The sequence below is a fragment of the Plectrocnemia conspersa genome, unplaced genomic scaffold (genome assembly GCF_051122295.1).
Source record: "Plectrocnemia conspersa isolate PC_06_02 unplaced genomic scaffold, ASM5112229v1 ptg000005l, whole genome shotgun sequence".
NCBI lineage: Eukaryota > Metazoa > Arthropoda > Insecta > Trichoptera > Polycentropodidae > Plectrocnemia > Plectrocnemia conspersa.
The window spans coordinates 33,667,569-33,684,936 of NW_028277169.1; the positions used below are offsets into that span (position 1 = coordinate 33,667,569).

General features: G+C 31.1%; 1 protein-coding gene across 1 annotated transcript in view; it reads right to left on the reverse strand.

Annotated features, from left to right (window-relative positions):
- LOC148235476 (uncharacterized) overlaps positions 1 to 17,368 on the reverse strand; it is a 66,653-nt gene that overhangs the window by 11,341 nt on the left and 37,944 nt on the right. Inside the window, exons 2-3 of the mRNA XM_088187058.1 lie at positions 10,338 to 11,594; positions 10,063 to 10,232 (exon numbers count right to left, since the gene is read on the reverse strand). Coding sequence (XP_088043184.1) covers positions 10,063 to 10,232; positions 10,338 to 11,594 — 1,427 coding nt within the window. The remainder of the gene's footprint in view (positions 1 to 10,062; positions 10,233 to 10,337; positions 11,595 to 17,368) is intronic.

Genomic DNA, 17,368 nt, shown 5'->3' on the forward strand with positions numbered 1-17,368 from the left:
CTTCACACAACTATTTAAGTAAAAATTATTTGCAGAAAACATATTATATGACGAATATTTGTAGGATTTTTTATTCTTTTTACTACTATTTTTATTCATTTCATGATTTTTTTATTCTATATCCTAATAAAATATTTATCTCTATAAATTCGCAAGACCATTTATTTAAATATGTATTAAATTGTAGTGCCTATGAGATTATTGAGCCGTATATTAAGTCTTAAGAACGACTTAAAATGGTTAAGGTTGGAGTGGGGTCCGCTGTATTAGACAATAATAAAGAGTCTGTTTCCTCCCCTAATCGTCGACATTGGTAAAATAATCGAGGTTTGGGAGGTATGTTGAATTTCCTCCATTTCCTTAAGGGAACATATGTACTGAATCATTCCCTTGAGCTCTTTAGCGCGCAAAGTCCGAAATCGGTCGATATATCGACCGACAACATTACGGTCTAAAATTCAATACCTATCCATAATAAAATCATCCTTAGCATCAAAATATATCGTCGAGGAAGCTCTTTGGTTGATATATCGACCATATGAAATTAAGTTGTCGCTATCGGCCAAAAAACGATAAAATCAAAAATCAAAATAAAACATTATTTTTTATTATTATTTCTTTATATGTTTATATGTAATATATTTCAAACAATAAATTATATTTTTGTGCCATTATTTGATCATTTATTAAATATGACCCTAAGTGGTCAATGGTCGATATATACACCGACAGAAATTTCCAAATTTCCAAAAAAAAATATTTTTTATCAAAATCACTTTTTATATATAATAAGAGTTTTAAAAAATATTTTTTTAACCCTTAATTCCAAAATAATTAATTTGCGCGCTAAAGGGTTAGATACTTCATCCAAAACTACCACTTTGCTTCCGATTTGGAATAATGAATAGTTCAATTAGCAGCAAGCAGAGTTACACCGAATCAACTGAGGCGAATCCTAAGAGTTCAACTTGATCTTTGATACCACTTTGAGGCTAAATGACGCAATACACATGTGTATATATATTGATATTGCACAGATTTGACGGCCAATTCCAAACTGTTTTGATTTAAAAATAACATTGTACTTGAAAAAATAAAAAATCAATAAAATGACAATGAAAATATGATCCACTTTTAAAAAACAAACCCATCTACAAATATTGAACATGAACTCGAACCAAATATATGAAATATGAATCGGAAAAACACAAAATCTCAACACCCGATATTCTGTGTTGCTCGCTGGCGCCAGAACCGGTTCTGGTGCGTATGAGTCACTTTTTTTATGGACCTTACAGTTCTTCGACGCGATCGCTCCTAATATCAATCGATAGTAATCCAATGCCAAATCCAATATCATCGGCTCTTCAAAGACTATACCAGACCAGACCGGGTCGTTGACGCAAGAAGGACTTGTCGTTCAACGACCCGTCACTGCACCGACTATGCCCAAGTTGGAAACCACCGTTGCACACTTATAAATACTCCGTCACACTAGATTAACATGTAAAATGGACACCAGATGCACTCTCCTGTTTCTTCTTCTTCAACTTCCAAATAACGGTAATGAGCAATATAGATAATGCACTCATTGATTGAATAATGTGTACAAAAACTGTTCATTCTTCCAAATGAGCTGCTCAGATACCAGATGAAGCAAAAAATGGTCGATCAACAAGGTCAAAGAAGAGTCAAAATATTATTTGAGAATAATATGAAATATGATTTCTATTTTTTATGTCCACATAAGCCACAGGTACAATTCAGGTTACATTTTTTATTACCACTGTATAATATGGCAATAGATTAACTCCTCGTGTGTACAGCATGTGTAAATATCAGTATATATTTACGACAGGGAAAGTATCACACTGAACATATTTGGACATAATCACATGTACTGTATAAAAAATGACTCGTTTAAAAAATAGAAAGCTTAACATTTTTTCTTTTGCCAGATTAGCATTCGCTTAATTCTGTTAAATTGATCTAGTGTATAAGTATATAATTATGATGGACATATAGGCGATCTTCTATTATAAATTATAGCTTCTTATCGTTCTAAAATCGAAACTGGATGTACCGGTACTGGAAGTGTCAAACTATCGAATTACAGAAGCAATCTGGCCTTGGTGATTTTGACAAATGGATTGATGCGAGAAAGCGACAATGACTATACGAGCATTTTTATTCTGCGCGCTGATTTTTTTAAACATTAAAACTGGTCTTTATGACCGACAATTAATTTTATTCTATATTTAAAAAAATATGTTTTAAACACTATATTTACATATTGACGTCCAAAAGCTTTCTGTTCTACACTGTACGATCATTGATAGTAAATGAGTTCTAGTAATGATAACTAGACCAGTTCGAAGGGCTCAATTGTCCACATTGAGGAGTTTGTTGCCTCGATGTTGACGTGCTGTTTGAGTTTAGCAGAAAAACGTTTTATAGCACTGGTGGTGTTTTCGAGACATAGGTCATTATGTACATATGTCTTTATCGCGAACATACTAAGGATTGAAGTCTCCGTTTCGTATCGATTGAGTAACGATAATGATCGATAATGAACGATAATTTTCGATAACGACAACGATAATTTTTCATTATCGGTTATCGTTCGATATCGATAATGAACGATAATGAATTTTTCGATTATCGATCTCTAACGAAAATGATCGATAATGAACTATATTATCGTTTGTTTAAGCAATATTTGGCGGGAGAGTACAAAATAAAACAATGTTAAGTAATGGCGCGCGAAATTATGCGCCCTTTGACTTCACGTTTATGGCCAAACTTGTCCTGGTACTAGAAAAAGTTTAAGATGTGAGTGAGGGACTTTTTGCTGATGATTCACTAAAAAATATTCCCATTTTTCTTATCTTGGAAAAATGCTCGCTGCTGACACAACAACTCACGAAAGAATTCATCACTGAATTTCAGAGACAAATGGAACGTGTTTTGCCGAAACCTATGTTTGGCTAATCAACTTTACCCGTATTATAAGGGATTACCTCTTACTCAGTTCAACAAGTAAGAGTCCACTCTAAGAAGATTTCTTGACTCACATCCATCGTCTCGAGAGGTTGAACAGGAAACTCCAACAAGGCAGCATATCGGACTGGCATCAACTCCTGCCCTCGACGACATGGATTACATGGATCAGTTGGTGGCTGAAAAAGCTCAGCATGAGACTCTAAATCGGACAAAATCGGCAGTGGAAAAGTAGTGGGACTCCTTCAAGATTTATCCCGGACCTTCATCTTATAAAATTGATGTATTGACCTGGTGGAAAGACTACAACGGGATCTTCCCGTTGTTGGCGGCTGAAGCCAGAAAATGGCCAGAAAAGTGAAACTGGTTTTTTCTGCTAGAGGAAACTTTGAAACATCTCAGAGTATAAGGTTTGACCCGTCAGCACATATAGACTGGCATATAACTAAAACCAAGTGTAGCTGTATGCGTGCGAATACCGACCGAAAGCCGAGTGTAGTGTCTCTTTCTAGCATTCACTCGTATCTTTCTAGCGCGTCTTGGAGGCGCCTCGCTGCCGCTCGCGCCGACTTTTACTGTCAAACCAAACAACCTAACCTTTTTTTAATGATATTGTATTGATTTATTCTAAATTTAATCTTTTTTAATTCCATTTCTCCAAGACGCGCTAAAAAGATACGAGTGAATGCTAGAAAGAGACACTACACTCGGCTTTCGGTCGGTACAGCTACACTTGGTTTTAGTCATATGCCAGTCTAAATGTGCGACCCGTCAAATGTTGAGAAGATCCTCTACATATAACTGAATCATATTAAAGTCCGTATCACTAAATACAACATTGTAATTCTTATTGTTGAAGAATTACCTGTCGGAGAGAGGGATGATGAAGAGAGTGGACCATCATTTTTAACTCCAAGAAGTCGTGCTGGTTCTGCATCCAGTGCAGCAAGTAAGGACTCCCGCAACACTGTAAATGTGACTCCAAGAAAACCTCAAAGACAGTTACCGGAAACTTAAAAAAAAGTTACAAAGAATTGTGTATGCTCCAGATTCAGACTCAAAAGATGATGTTGTCAGCATTGCTCCTTCAGAGACTATCAGTGCAAATTACACAGAATCAGAGGCAGATACAGAAACTGAAGACTTATCTTGCTGTGAATGCAGCAATGCATCTTAAAAAGTGATTAAAACAAGGTGAATTTTTTGAAATTTTAATATTTGTGATTTTTTGGCTTTAAATATAAAGTAATATTTTTATTATTTAATGTTTTGGTCATTTTAATTTATAACTGGTAATTTCAGATAATAATAATTTAATATAATTTTGTTAACAAAATTTTTTTTTATTATAAACGAAAGTTACAAAACTTATTGTTAATTTTTGAGGTTGTTCAAAATTAAACAATATTTATAGTAATAATAAACGATATTATTTATATTAAACGATAAATTTCATTTATCGTTATCGACCATTATCGATCTAATCGATAATATATTTTTTTATCGTTTCGTTCATTATCGATTCGAACATTTCGCTCCTTAGTCGTGACCGCATCGAGCGACAAAAGCCTCGCGCGGCATTGCAACGGTTAATGAACTGAATTTGAATAATATTTTTGATATGATAAAAGCAGAGAGACAAAGTCCAGACCGTGAAAGTATAAATTTACTGACGCTATGCTAATAAGCCGCCATGCTTTCGGCATCATCAAATAAAGACATTAAATCTCGCGCGATATTTGTATGCAGAAGTCGTCAACGATAAACAGGTAATATTTTAATGTACGCATACAACACGTGTACAAACGACGCGACGTGCGAACAAAGTCATAAAGCGGCATAAAAAATCAAACGAGCTTTTAAAAAAGCATTCGTTCATTCATTCATCAGGATTACCATACGAAAAGAGTCAACGGCACCGAGCATAATATTGAATAGGCCGAAAATAAAGTCTCGTCTCTGCACATGTTGCACATGTGCAACAGCATGACTTTCGACATCCGCATATATACTGCATATATTATATGCACATACATATGTATGGATGCTAAATGATGTATGAAGAATCGACTGATTGTGTCGAGAGAACTGCTCACGAATAAATCGTAAGATTTTATCGGGTAGCAAAATAATTTTATATTTTTTTGTCTGAATGTCAACGATTATTTAAAGAACTCATTTTGATATTAACTAAAAATATGTATAGATAAAGACTCATATTTTAAGTCATGAATTATGATCAATGACCACGTAATAAAAACTGTATGGGAGTAGACGTTTTTGTTTATATAAAAAATCAAAGTTGTTTCAGATAAACATCGATTGATTTGAGTATGACAATATTTTAATGTATCACTTAATTTAAATACTTTATTAATTAATGTCATTCTAATTATAATATATATATAACATTGAAGACGTCTTCCGTATTATAAATTGACTATTAATCAGTATGAAGGCGTATTTTTTGACACCCACTACAAATAATATAATTATATAAAATCATTAAAAGCAACTAGTGGCGCATTTAAAATTGCCATATTAAATTACTTATGTGCCCGGATATATAATTAATAATTGATTAATTTTGCATTGATTGTCATCCAGCTTCGCTCGGGGGCAACTGAGAACGCCTAAATTATTTATATACATACATTTTAATGAATTTTAAATCGACACGTTAAACAAGTATGACGTTAGTAAGCATTAATTACCATGGCAGACATTCAGTCTGCGATAATAGTCGAAGCAAATAAGAATATTATATAAATATAAATACACTTGTACAATTATTGCGATATTTTTCGCGCACTTGGCAACGATCGTTGCGAAAAATTGACAGACGAGAGATTGATCTCGAGAGGAGAAAGCTGCAGAAGGAAGTGTTCGGATGTCACTATGACTATGAAAACGTTGAGCAACAATCGACGCGCTGGAAAATTATAGGGAACTGTATGGGGAGGAAACGATAAGAGAACCTAAGTACACGCTGTTTGTTGTGCGGTACGTAATTCTCGACTTACGTAAAACGACATCTTGACCGAAACGATAACGAATGGCTCGGAAGCAATGGGTTAGTAAATCATGGAATTGTGTCAAATCGAAGCGATTGTCTATCGTTATGAAACGACAACTTTAACCCTATCATGAGTAGTATGTGATATTTTTATATATTTTTTCAAAGGTTGTACACCCCTGACTTAAATAAAAATAAAGTAGTCCAAGTAAGTAATTTATATGATTCAATTGATCTTAAAATAAAATTACGTATATATTTGAGTAACAATCTATCATTAAATAAGCCTTTTACACTTTTATCTAAAATACTTTCACAATAAATAAATATTAGAATTGCGATAACGCATTGTTTATTAGCAATTTATAAGTCAATACTTTTAATGTTAATGATATTTTAATGATATAAAAATATTATATGTATTACTGAAATTTCCAATGTAATAAAATGTACCAATAATGAAGTTATGGGGTTATTTAGCTTTTTTTAATGTAAATAAAATATTAATATATATTTTTAATTTATAAAATAGAAATAATAGGCTACGTTTTTGTGATTTTTTATATCATTTTCTCAAAAAATGATAATTTTATTAATAAATAAATATGGAAATGTATAATAAAATAATTAATAGCCTACTATTTATTTATTCAGGTGAATATTCTTTTCTAATGTATATCATAAATTACAAATAAAATTATTTTTATGGAGATATTTTTATCCTTAAAATTATGGCAAATTAAAATGATAATAAATTATATTCTGATATTAAGTACTATAGAAATGTAATATAAATCATGGGCAACTTTTAACTGCGCATATTGTTCTAAACTGAAAAATAAAAGTACAGGCAGTTCTCGAGTTACGACCACCTCGACTTACGACCATTCGGAGTTACGACGAAAAAAAAAGTTGTAAAAATTTTTTTTTTATGTCATATACATAATTTCAAGACTGGTTTGATAACTGTTTCATTCCAGAAGTAAAGAAGAACTGTCATGAAAACGACATAGCCTTTAAAATTTTATTGATTCTTGACAATGCTCCAGGCCATCCTCCACACTTAGAGGAATCACATCCAAATATAAAAGTGGTTTATTTACCTCCAAACACCACCAGCATTCTACAGCCGATGGATCAAGGGGGTATTGCTTACTTCAAAGCCCATTATTTAAGAATCACTTTTGCCCAAGCAATTGTAGGAACAGACAAACATCAGACATTGAGAGAATTTTGGAAAAATTACAACATCTTTCATGCAATAAACAATATCTCAAAAGGATGGTCCAAAGTAACGACGAATTGTATGAACGGCATACGGAACAAACTCTTAAAAAGATATAATGACACTATGTATTTTAATAAAGAAGGGGAAATAGATGAGATAGCAAATATTATTGTAAAATGTGCTCAACAACTTAGTCTGGAAGTTGATAATAAAGATGTAATTCATCTTTTGGAAAATGATGTTGAACTCGCAAACCAAGATTTGATTGAAATTGAGGAACAACGAGTTGCAGTAAAAAATGTAATGGAGCTAAAAGAATTAATGAACTCGAAGAACCATCAAAAAAATTTGTGTTCAAAGACATGGCTGCAGCTTTTAGCCAAATCAATAATGCTATTCAAAAATTTTAAAATATGGACAAAGACATCGATAGATCTTCGAGGGTACACGGCCTTATTCAGCAAGCACTTGCGTGTTATTATGAAATTTATAGAGAAAAGAAACAACAAACTGTACAAACAAACCTGGACGTTGTTTTTAAGAAAAACAAGCACTATCACTGCACTCGCTGAAAAATCTCAAGAATTAACAATGGATATCAGTAGCACAGATGATAAAAATACTCTAGATCAATTCTTATAAATAAATTATTTATGTAGATATTTGCTAAAAAGTATTTAGTTAACAACGTGAAGTCAGCAATAAAAGTGGTTTTTGTATTTCGCATATATGCATTGTTTTTAATTATTTTTTGTATGATTTTCGACTTACAACCTTTTCGAGTTACGACTAAGTAGATGGAACGGAACCCCGTCGTAACTCGAGAACTGACTGTATATAATATTTTGATTCGAAAATAAAAAATACGATTTTTAAGGAAAAAATGTATATTTTAAACTGTGTCTCAAAAATTAAAATTAAATATATTCTGATAACATTATTCGTAAATAATTTAATGTAAATTGTAGGCTACTTTTAACTGCGCATATTTATATAAACTGTCAAATAGAAGTATTTTATATTTAGAATTTTAAACAAAAAAATACGATATTTAAAGACAAATTTTATATGAATTTTAAATTGTCTCAAAAATGTAAATTAAATATATTCTGATATTATTCGCAAATAATTTTAATTACAATTTAATGTAAACTGTAGGCTACTTTTAACTGCGCATATTTCTATAAACTGTCAAATAAATTTATTGTATATTTAGAATTCTAAATAAAATAAATGCGATTTTATCTGCGAATATTTTTATAAGATCTCGAATAAAAGTATTAAATATTTGTAACCCCAAATAAAAAATACAATATTTAAAGGCAAATTTTATATGAATTGTGTCTCAAAAATTAAAATAAATTATATTCTAATAAAATTAGTGCAAATTATGGGCTACTTTTAACTGCGCTACATTTTATATGCATGTTTATGAAATCATAAAGGAAAATGACTAACGTGTTATTTGATTACATTAATAACAAATAATTTTTATGCTAATTTAATGAACGTTTGGGCTACTTTTCACTGCGCTTCTTTTTTTTGTAGATGTAAATCAAAGTAAAAATATGCTTTTTTCATTGTAAATAGTCCCTAAAGAATACAAAAAATAAGTTAATTTAAATTAACGTGCTATTTTAAACTGTTTATTTTTTATACAAATACACAAGAGTATACAAAAATCAAGTTTAAAATAATTAATTCGCGATGTTTAACTGTGTAAGTGTCCTAAAATATATATTTAAAAATACATTTACAAAAAAAGTAACTAAATTTTTATAAACGCTTAAATGTGTGAGCTAATATTTGAAAACCTAATAAAAAAAATACGATTTTATAGGCAGTTTTTTATACTAAAAGTTGTGTTTTAAATAACAATATAATATACAAAATTAAGGAAATTTAATACAATTTTTTCGCTAGTGAAAGTAATTTGTTTGTATTTAAATTATAAATAAAAATCATTATTGAAATTGTATGTAAATTATGGGCTACTTCTATAATATAAACTTAAAGTGAAAGCATTTTATATTTTAAATCATAAATATAAATAAATCCATTATAATAAAGTGTGCATTAAGAAAAAAATAAAAACACATATTATGAAGAAGAAAAAATGGATAATTTAATTTAGATACACTTTTAAATGCATTTTATCTGAAAATAAATGACCATTTTTAAAATGTGCCTTGAAAGTTTTTTGTCGCAAAAATCATAACCATCATGAATCATTGACAATGACAGCGACGAAAATTTTGATTTATTTTAGCAGTTAACCGCAATTAAATCACATTGTGGTCCTCTTCAGACTCGTAAATGTGGTCTCGAGAAAAAAACACATTCACTTTTACAAGCACAAAAAAGTTTCTAATCCTTAAAAGATAAATACGAGTTACTTTTTTAATTACTTTTTTGTTCTTCACAGACCGGACGCCACTGTACTCAAATGCCGGAAGATCATGTAATAACATTTCACACTTATTTTTGTAAAAAAATCATCTTCATCATAAAAGTAAGTGAACGACCTAATGACTATATTACGACCTTGGAACGATTCTTATATTTAAGTCAAACATCATTATAGTGCTCTGTACAATATCATCCATCAGCGCCATTTATTTTCTCAAAAAATTAAATATCTACGTCGGTATTTGTTATTCTAAAAGAGCATAAACGATGCAAACATCCTGCGCCCGAGACTAAGCGGGAGTCTGTTACTATTTCCGTTTAAATAAAAATATCATAAGCCCTTCTTAGATACAGAAATATTTACTTTAAAGCCAGAGTTTATGTCTAGAAATTATGAAGCAAAACTCACCTCTACCACCTGCCGCAAATCTTCAACGTACACGTTTTCGGTGTCCACAATTTCTGTACAGACCCTCTGTAGCAAAGATAGACTCGGGTCGCAATATCTCGGTCTTGGTGGTGTCATTGGTCTCGGTGGCGTTAGCTGACTTGATTCGATCGTTTTGCTGCTTCCGTTGCCTAAAAATACCAAAAACATTTGATTTATACCATTGCGTCACGATCCACAAAAATTAACGGCACCAGACCGATGCTTTTGAACTTCAGAAGTATAAATAAACTCACCTCCATCAGTCGAGTCCATTGTTAGAGATGATCCGTTTATCTGAGTCAATTTAGCGTTCTGTCCATAAGCATCCATGTCGCTATGATCATCCAAGCTTTCAATTGAAGCCAAATACGCAGAATTTGCGCCTTTATTTTGATTACCGCTACTGGAAGTAGATGTAGAAGAAGCGATTGAGCTCATCGATAATGGCCTAATGACTTGATTCAGCCCAGGCAGATTCAATCTATTATCCTCATTCTTCAACTCTCCGTTGACATATGGAATAGAAGACTCGACATTCTCAATGTTCACTGTGATCACTGGAGTGCTTTTAGATTCAATTTCAATCGAGCTAGACTGATCTATATATGGTAAAGAAGTTTCTTCAATCAATACTTTTCTGCTTCCGTTCGGAATATCATAAATGGCTGCTGAACTGATAGGTATGTCATAAACTGCCGGTTCATTCTCTGGAGTCTTGGGTTGTTTGATTGGACTGCTATCTGGAGAGAATGTTGATAATGGTTTTGGAGACCAGTCTTTCGTCACTCTGTTTATTAGACTCGATTGACTCGGAGATACGAATCTGATACTGCTTCTGATCGGGATGTTGATCTTGGCGAGGTTAGAAACTGGGTTGGTCGGTTTGTCGTATATTTCAGTAGTCGTTTCGATATCCATGCTAGATTGAGTAATCTTCGAAGTGGCACCCATCAAAGGAATGATCGAGTGTTTAGATCTATAAGATGATCTACCCATAATTCCTAAATTAGGTCTTTTAGGTATTGATATGGTCAATGGTTTAGGAGTCTCTGGGTCTATATTAATCTTACGATTTGTCTCTGCTTTGGCGATGACTTCATCGTTGAGTTTAGAGATAATTTCACCAGATTCTGAGCCTAAAGGAGACACCGGATCACTAGAATTTTTTAGTTCATCTTTAGATTCACTGACACTGTTCTTTCTCAAACCGAAACTCTTTAACCTGCTCACGTAGCTCATCTTCGGTGGTGATTTTTTTATTGGACTTGGAGACGCTGTCGCCGTTTTAATAGAAGCTGGTTCTTCGCTAGATAATCCCGGCAGTTTGATACTACCAGCTATTAATCTTGGGTCTTTTGAGGGAGAACTGAAGACTATCGTGTCCATCTTTCTCTTCACTTCATTGACGTGTTGTTTGATTGTTTCTTGTTTTGGTTCCGCTTCTTTTTGGGGCGAGTCTAAAAAATCGTTCAGTATTCCGATCAACGTGGGAGTCAAATCGGTCGTGCTTCCTGCAACAATAAAAAACATATTTTAGAGTTTTATAAATATTTATGTTCAGATTGTCTTTTAAAAAAATGGACTGTTACACATAGCAGTTTCCGTTGCTTTAACCATACGCGGAAAATCAGTTAAGTTGACCGTAAACAAGTTTACACATAAACTTTCATTGGATGAATGCACCCAAATATTAAATTATATTTTCAACTTCAAAATAATTAACCCGAATCGTCGAGACGTTAAGCGCTAAACGTCGTGTAAATATTTAATTTTGGTAGAATCTTCTCATCTTTTCTAAAAACCGCGAACCACAGTTTAATCAGCGTTGAAGCGTGTTGAACTTAATTACAACACGCAGATTGGAAGCGAATCGTGTGTTATTAAATCAATGAAATAGCCGCATAAAACAAAATGGCGTGCCGCGAATGACCCGTTTTAAATATAGATAAAAATATATTAGAAACAGATGAAGTAAACTTTTTGAATCTTATCATTATTATACATAAATATTTTTTATTAAATATTTTAAATTATACGTTGCGTATTTTTTTAATATGGTATAGCTTTTAGATTTATGCAAAAATGGGTCATCTACGGCTCGCGGGCCGAACGCGGCCCGCAATTTAAATTATCTAGCTCTCATACCCTAAATGAAATATATATAATCACGCAGGCTTCTACTTCAATAAAATGACAATTCCACGCAAAATGCATATTTTTTTTTAAATGTTGCACGACTGAAAAAATTAAACCGTTTTCTTTAATCATGATTACAGAATATTTTTAATATTTTTACAGTAAAACGTATTTTTTAATTAAAATAAACTAGCACTTTATGAAAGAAAAGTGTTAAAAAATTAAAGTAGCAGTTGTTTATTATTTTAACTTTATTTATATAGTGAAGTATAGAGCATAAACTTGAGTAACATCGAAAAGTTATTATTTATTCAGCATAACTTATAATTACTATGCGTATCCGAGCAGATGTCTATCAACAGCATCTATAAATATTTTCATACAAGTGTATTAAAACGGTTGGACCTTACTTTAACAAAAACAAGGATCCGCGCTGAATTTCCAACGAACAGATACAGAACACAGCATTCGCAAATTACACATTTTTTTTATTTATTTATTGTAAATTGACAGGCGTTAGTACAATGCGTTACAACGGAGTAAACACGGTCAACAACTACAAAATAAGTAGTGGAACATTGTCTGTAAATGGTCGATTTTATTAAAAATAAATTAAAAATATTATTTGACAATTTTTAATATATGATAAGATATTTTGTCTAAAATTATTTATTAGTAATTTACAAGTTCTACAGAATATTTTTTTAATATATGTACGACCTAGCTCGATTTTAATTAGTCAACACGATATTCATCCGTGAGATAAGGAATATTTGGGTAATAGGTTTACCTACGTGATTATATAATAATTACTAATTCTGATGCTTCAGACACGATATAAATTAAAAAAACACTAGTGCTCATATATAGATTTGAACCCAAGTCTTTCAGGTGTTGGTCACCGACTTATACCACTGATCATTCTAGCTGCTATTTCTAGCTCAACTCTGCTATTTTCAACCTATAAGTTGAAAGTTGAGCTGAACAGCAACGTGCTGAGAACTGATTACGTGCTATAATGCAATACGTGGTATTGAAATCACTGAATAAACTGAACAGCGACGTGCTGACGACCGATTACGTGCTACTAAAAATATTGTTAATAGCTAAATATTAAAATAAAATTGTAGAATCAAGATGAATATATTAATTAATATAGTAATTATAAAATAATTTATAAAAAAAACTTATGAATTAAAAATTATGGTTAATTAAGGAAACATGTGTTATCAGTGTTTAATGTCATATATAGGCATTTAGTATTTCTCAATGTTTTTTATTTCTCGAGAAACGATAATTTTCATTTTTACTTCTCGATTTTCTTAAGAATTTTCCAGAAATTTTAATAAATAAATAAAAAAAACACAAAAATAAAAACCTTAATGCTTTTTGGATTTTTAGAAAAACAACATTTAAATTCGCTGACAGGCAAATTTTATGGCGTAACTCCGTGGAAAGCAATCTGTCGATTCTTACGCGGTGCGTTTTATTTTTAAATGAGTATTAATATAGTTCTTAGATTACCAAAGTAAAGATAAGAGTGATTAGAGTAGTTTAGAAAAACATTTTTTTGCTATTAAAATACTTCCGACCTTTATAAAGCGCTTCCAAGAAACATGCATATTTAACATCTGGCACGGACCCATGCTTTTTTATGCAGTGATTATAAAAAATTGAAAATATTTATACAAATTTAATTTTTAACAAGAAATGTTCTATGAAAATCATCAAGTAAACCTAGTCATATGGTATTTTTATGTGTACACATATATAATAATAATAATTGAAATATTGATATATTAATTTTATATTTCAGTGTTAATTATATTAATAATCTCTCAAGTGAATTCCAATACACAACAATAAAATGAATAAGCGTTTCTGGCTACTTTTAAATACGCCACCGTAGCATTAACTTGCTATTATGGATATAACTTTAATTGTAGGCGTTCGTCCCTTTCCTCCCACATTATTCACATTCACCTCGCTTTTACCGGTGCGTTTTTTTGTTCCAAAAAAATCACCACATGAATATGAATCGTCCGTCACTTCCCAAACCCCATTGTGTGCATAGTGCGATGCACTCGTCGTATTACATTATTTACTGTTGACGAGAGAGTCAAGTCAACAACCTTCCTCAACCCGTTTTTTGGGCGTTCGTGTGCTAAAAATATCCCCAAGGCGATTATAAAGTAAGATGAAAGAAGAAAGAGGCATGAAAAAGAAGAAAAAATGCGGCCATATTCGGACAAACTGGTGTATAATATGCAGCATGCAGTTTTGTATGCGGTTTCGTGCGTACGGCGATGCACTTTCTTGTGCTTTCGGCGACGAGACGGCGCCAAAGGAGAAACTTTGTGAGGCAACTGTATACGGAAAGCCGCCCCGAGGAATGCGGCCCACAATCGTGGAAAGTGTACAAAGAAAATTCGTGGATTTTCGTACTAATGCAACTAAAAACGCGTCAAAATTGGAATGTATTTACCGGCATACCGTGTTCTAAAACAGTGGTTTGAAAACCATGGGTCTTTTTTGAGGTCACAAAATAAATTTATTTGATAAAAAATATTTGGTGTTTATTCAAGAACAATAAAATTATATTATCAAAATGTATACTAATTTATACGCAGCTGTGGCGAACAAACGCGACGCGACGAGTGACGAGCGCCAAGCGACGCGACGCAGATCGCGTACTCTCTCAGTCTCTAAGCGACTACCGGACAATTAACACGTGATGAGGATGACAATTATTAATTCATGATGAATAAATCATGAGTTCTTTGCGAGTGCATAGCTCACATTTAATTCATATAATTAGTTTTTCAAAATAATTTCACATCAATTTTTTTTACTAAAATGCATAAATAAAACTATTGTTTTATAAAATTATGTATTTTATATAGATCTATAACAAACCAGAAGCATAATTTTCAACTACGGTGACGATTAAAAAAAATGTCTATCCATGCATCAACATTTTAAATAAAATGTGGGATTATACATGAAAATAGTTTGCGAACCACTGAATTTTAAAACACTGGTATTTTCTTCATCGCACAGATTTAATGGTTATATGTATATTTTAAACTGATTGAAAATTCCATCAGCGTATAGAAAATATACGCAGTAAAGCTTCTAAGATGCTAAAATGTGTTCACCGCTAGTCTCATCAATCTCGAGCTCGAAGAAACTGCGTGCCTTGTATAATTATTTAGTGATCATCAAACAAAATATTTCAGAATTGTATTCTTCAGATCAATTGGTAAATAGCACTAGACAATATTTCTGCAATAAATATAATAAACCTCGTTTAATAACATGTAATAAGTTATATTCCATTTTATAAAACATAAACAAATTTAATGTACATCTAATTCAATACAATTTTGAAAACTAATTACTTTTTGTGTATATATTTGTATAAACTGGATTTAATTTCGTTCCTATTTATAATAAATAATGGTTCACACAAAAAAATTAAATTTTCTGAAATATTTGGCAAAAAAAATGCTTGGCATTCGTAGCATACACCGCTTAGTTTCGCTTGGCACTAAAAGGGTTAAAACTGTATTTTTACTATATATTATAATATAAAGTATTGATTAAAAACATAGTTTTGGGCTTTAGATCATATTTATGAATTTTACAAAATAAAGCAACATAATTCTCAATTTTTTTTATATTCCATAACAAATTTTAAGCATTATAATTTAATAATTTATGAGCACAAAATCATATTAAATTATTGTTTTTAATATTGTAAGGTTAGATAAATTATAACTAGTGTTTATAGAATACTGTTAATGGACGTCTATTCGGATATACATAATAACCGTTCTTTATTTTGTTTCACCAACAAAAAACTGATTTTAAAAAATTTAGTTTTATAATTTTTAACAAGTCTTGTAAATTATTTTCGAAGCAACGGTTATAAGTGGTTCCGATAATATAGAAATAAATAATTCTTGGACATTAATTTTATTGTAATATCTTCTTAATAAAACAATTAAAAGACAGTTCTAAAAGGCTCATGTAAAATATACGATTATTACTTTTGCCTTAATTTGATACACTATAGATTTTTCAACAATACTACTCATAAAATATTAGCAACACTACTAAAATTTGTATAGGTAGCGAGAAATTTGAATTAGTTTTTTATTAAATATTTTAATTAGTTTTACTTATTATAAATTTATTGAGTATTCTCAAAATGAAAATTTCTCATTTATCAATTCTCATAAAATTTAAACGAACCACTGCAATTTTAAGTACAAGTAGTAGTCATAATCTGCTAAATTCACAGTTGCATTCAGAGCAGGTAGTAATAAAAGGGACATAGATTTTTGATTTAAAATTTTTGAACCAACAGGATTATGATTGGCAAATATTTTTATTGTTTCCTTGAATATATACCGATCAACAAAAGATAGTTATATATTTTAAAAATAGAAAAAAACAATCCGATCATGTCTAAAATATAAAATATTGACAGGTGCAATTTTTATTTAATAACAATTTAATAATGAAAGCAATATATGTATGCTATGTATTATATATTTATTATGTGTAAAAGGAGTAATCATATATTTGTGGCATATTCTTGGTACATAGTGATATTATGTGCCACATGCTTCTGTTGTTTGATTAATTTCTTTAGAGGATTCTTTTTATCACCAAGTGGCATATTTCAAGAGGGCAGCAAAAATTGTTTTTTTATGGGTTCTTCAGTTTTTAAATTGACACTTTATTTTATGCATCAATAAGCAATTGATCACTTTCATTTAACCAACGACCTAAAAACGTTTTCTCAAAATTATAGCAATTTACATATAGATATAGATTACCGGTTCCTTTAATTTATTTAACCTACAATAATTTATTTTTACAGATCGTGTAAAAAAATCGATTGACTAACATTTTCTTTTTTTTATTCAATTCTTCTCGAGTTTCTGTGATTTTATCAGTGATTTAAATACACAATTAACATTTTCATACAATTTCTAAACTCGTTAGCTTCCAGACTATAATAATCTAAAGATTTATTTCGATCATCACGCTATGCTGCAATCAGCTCTGATCATTATATACACAGTATATCTCTCGATAGATATCGTAATTTAAAATTCATATATGATTTATACTAACG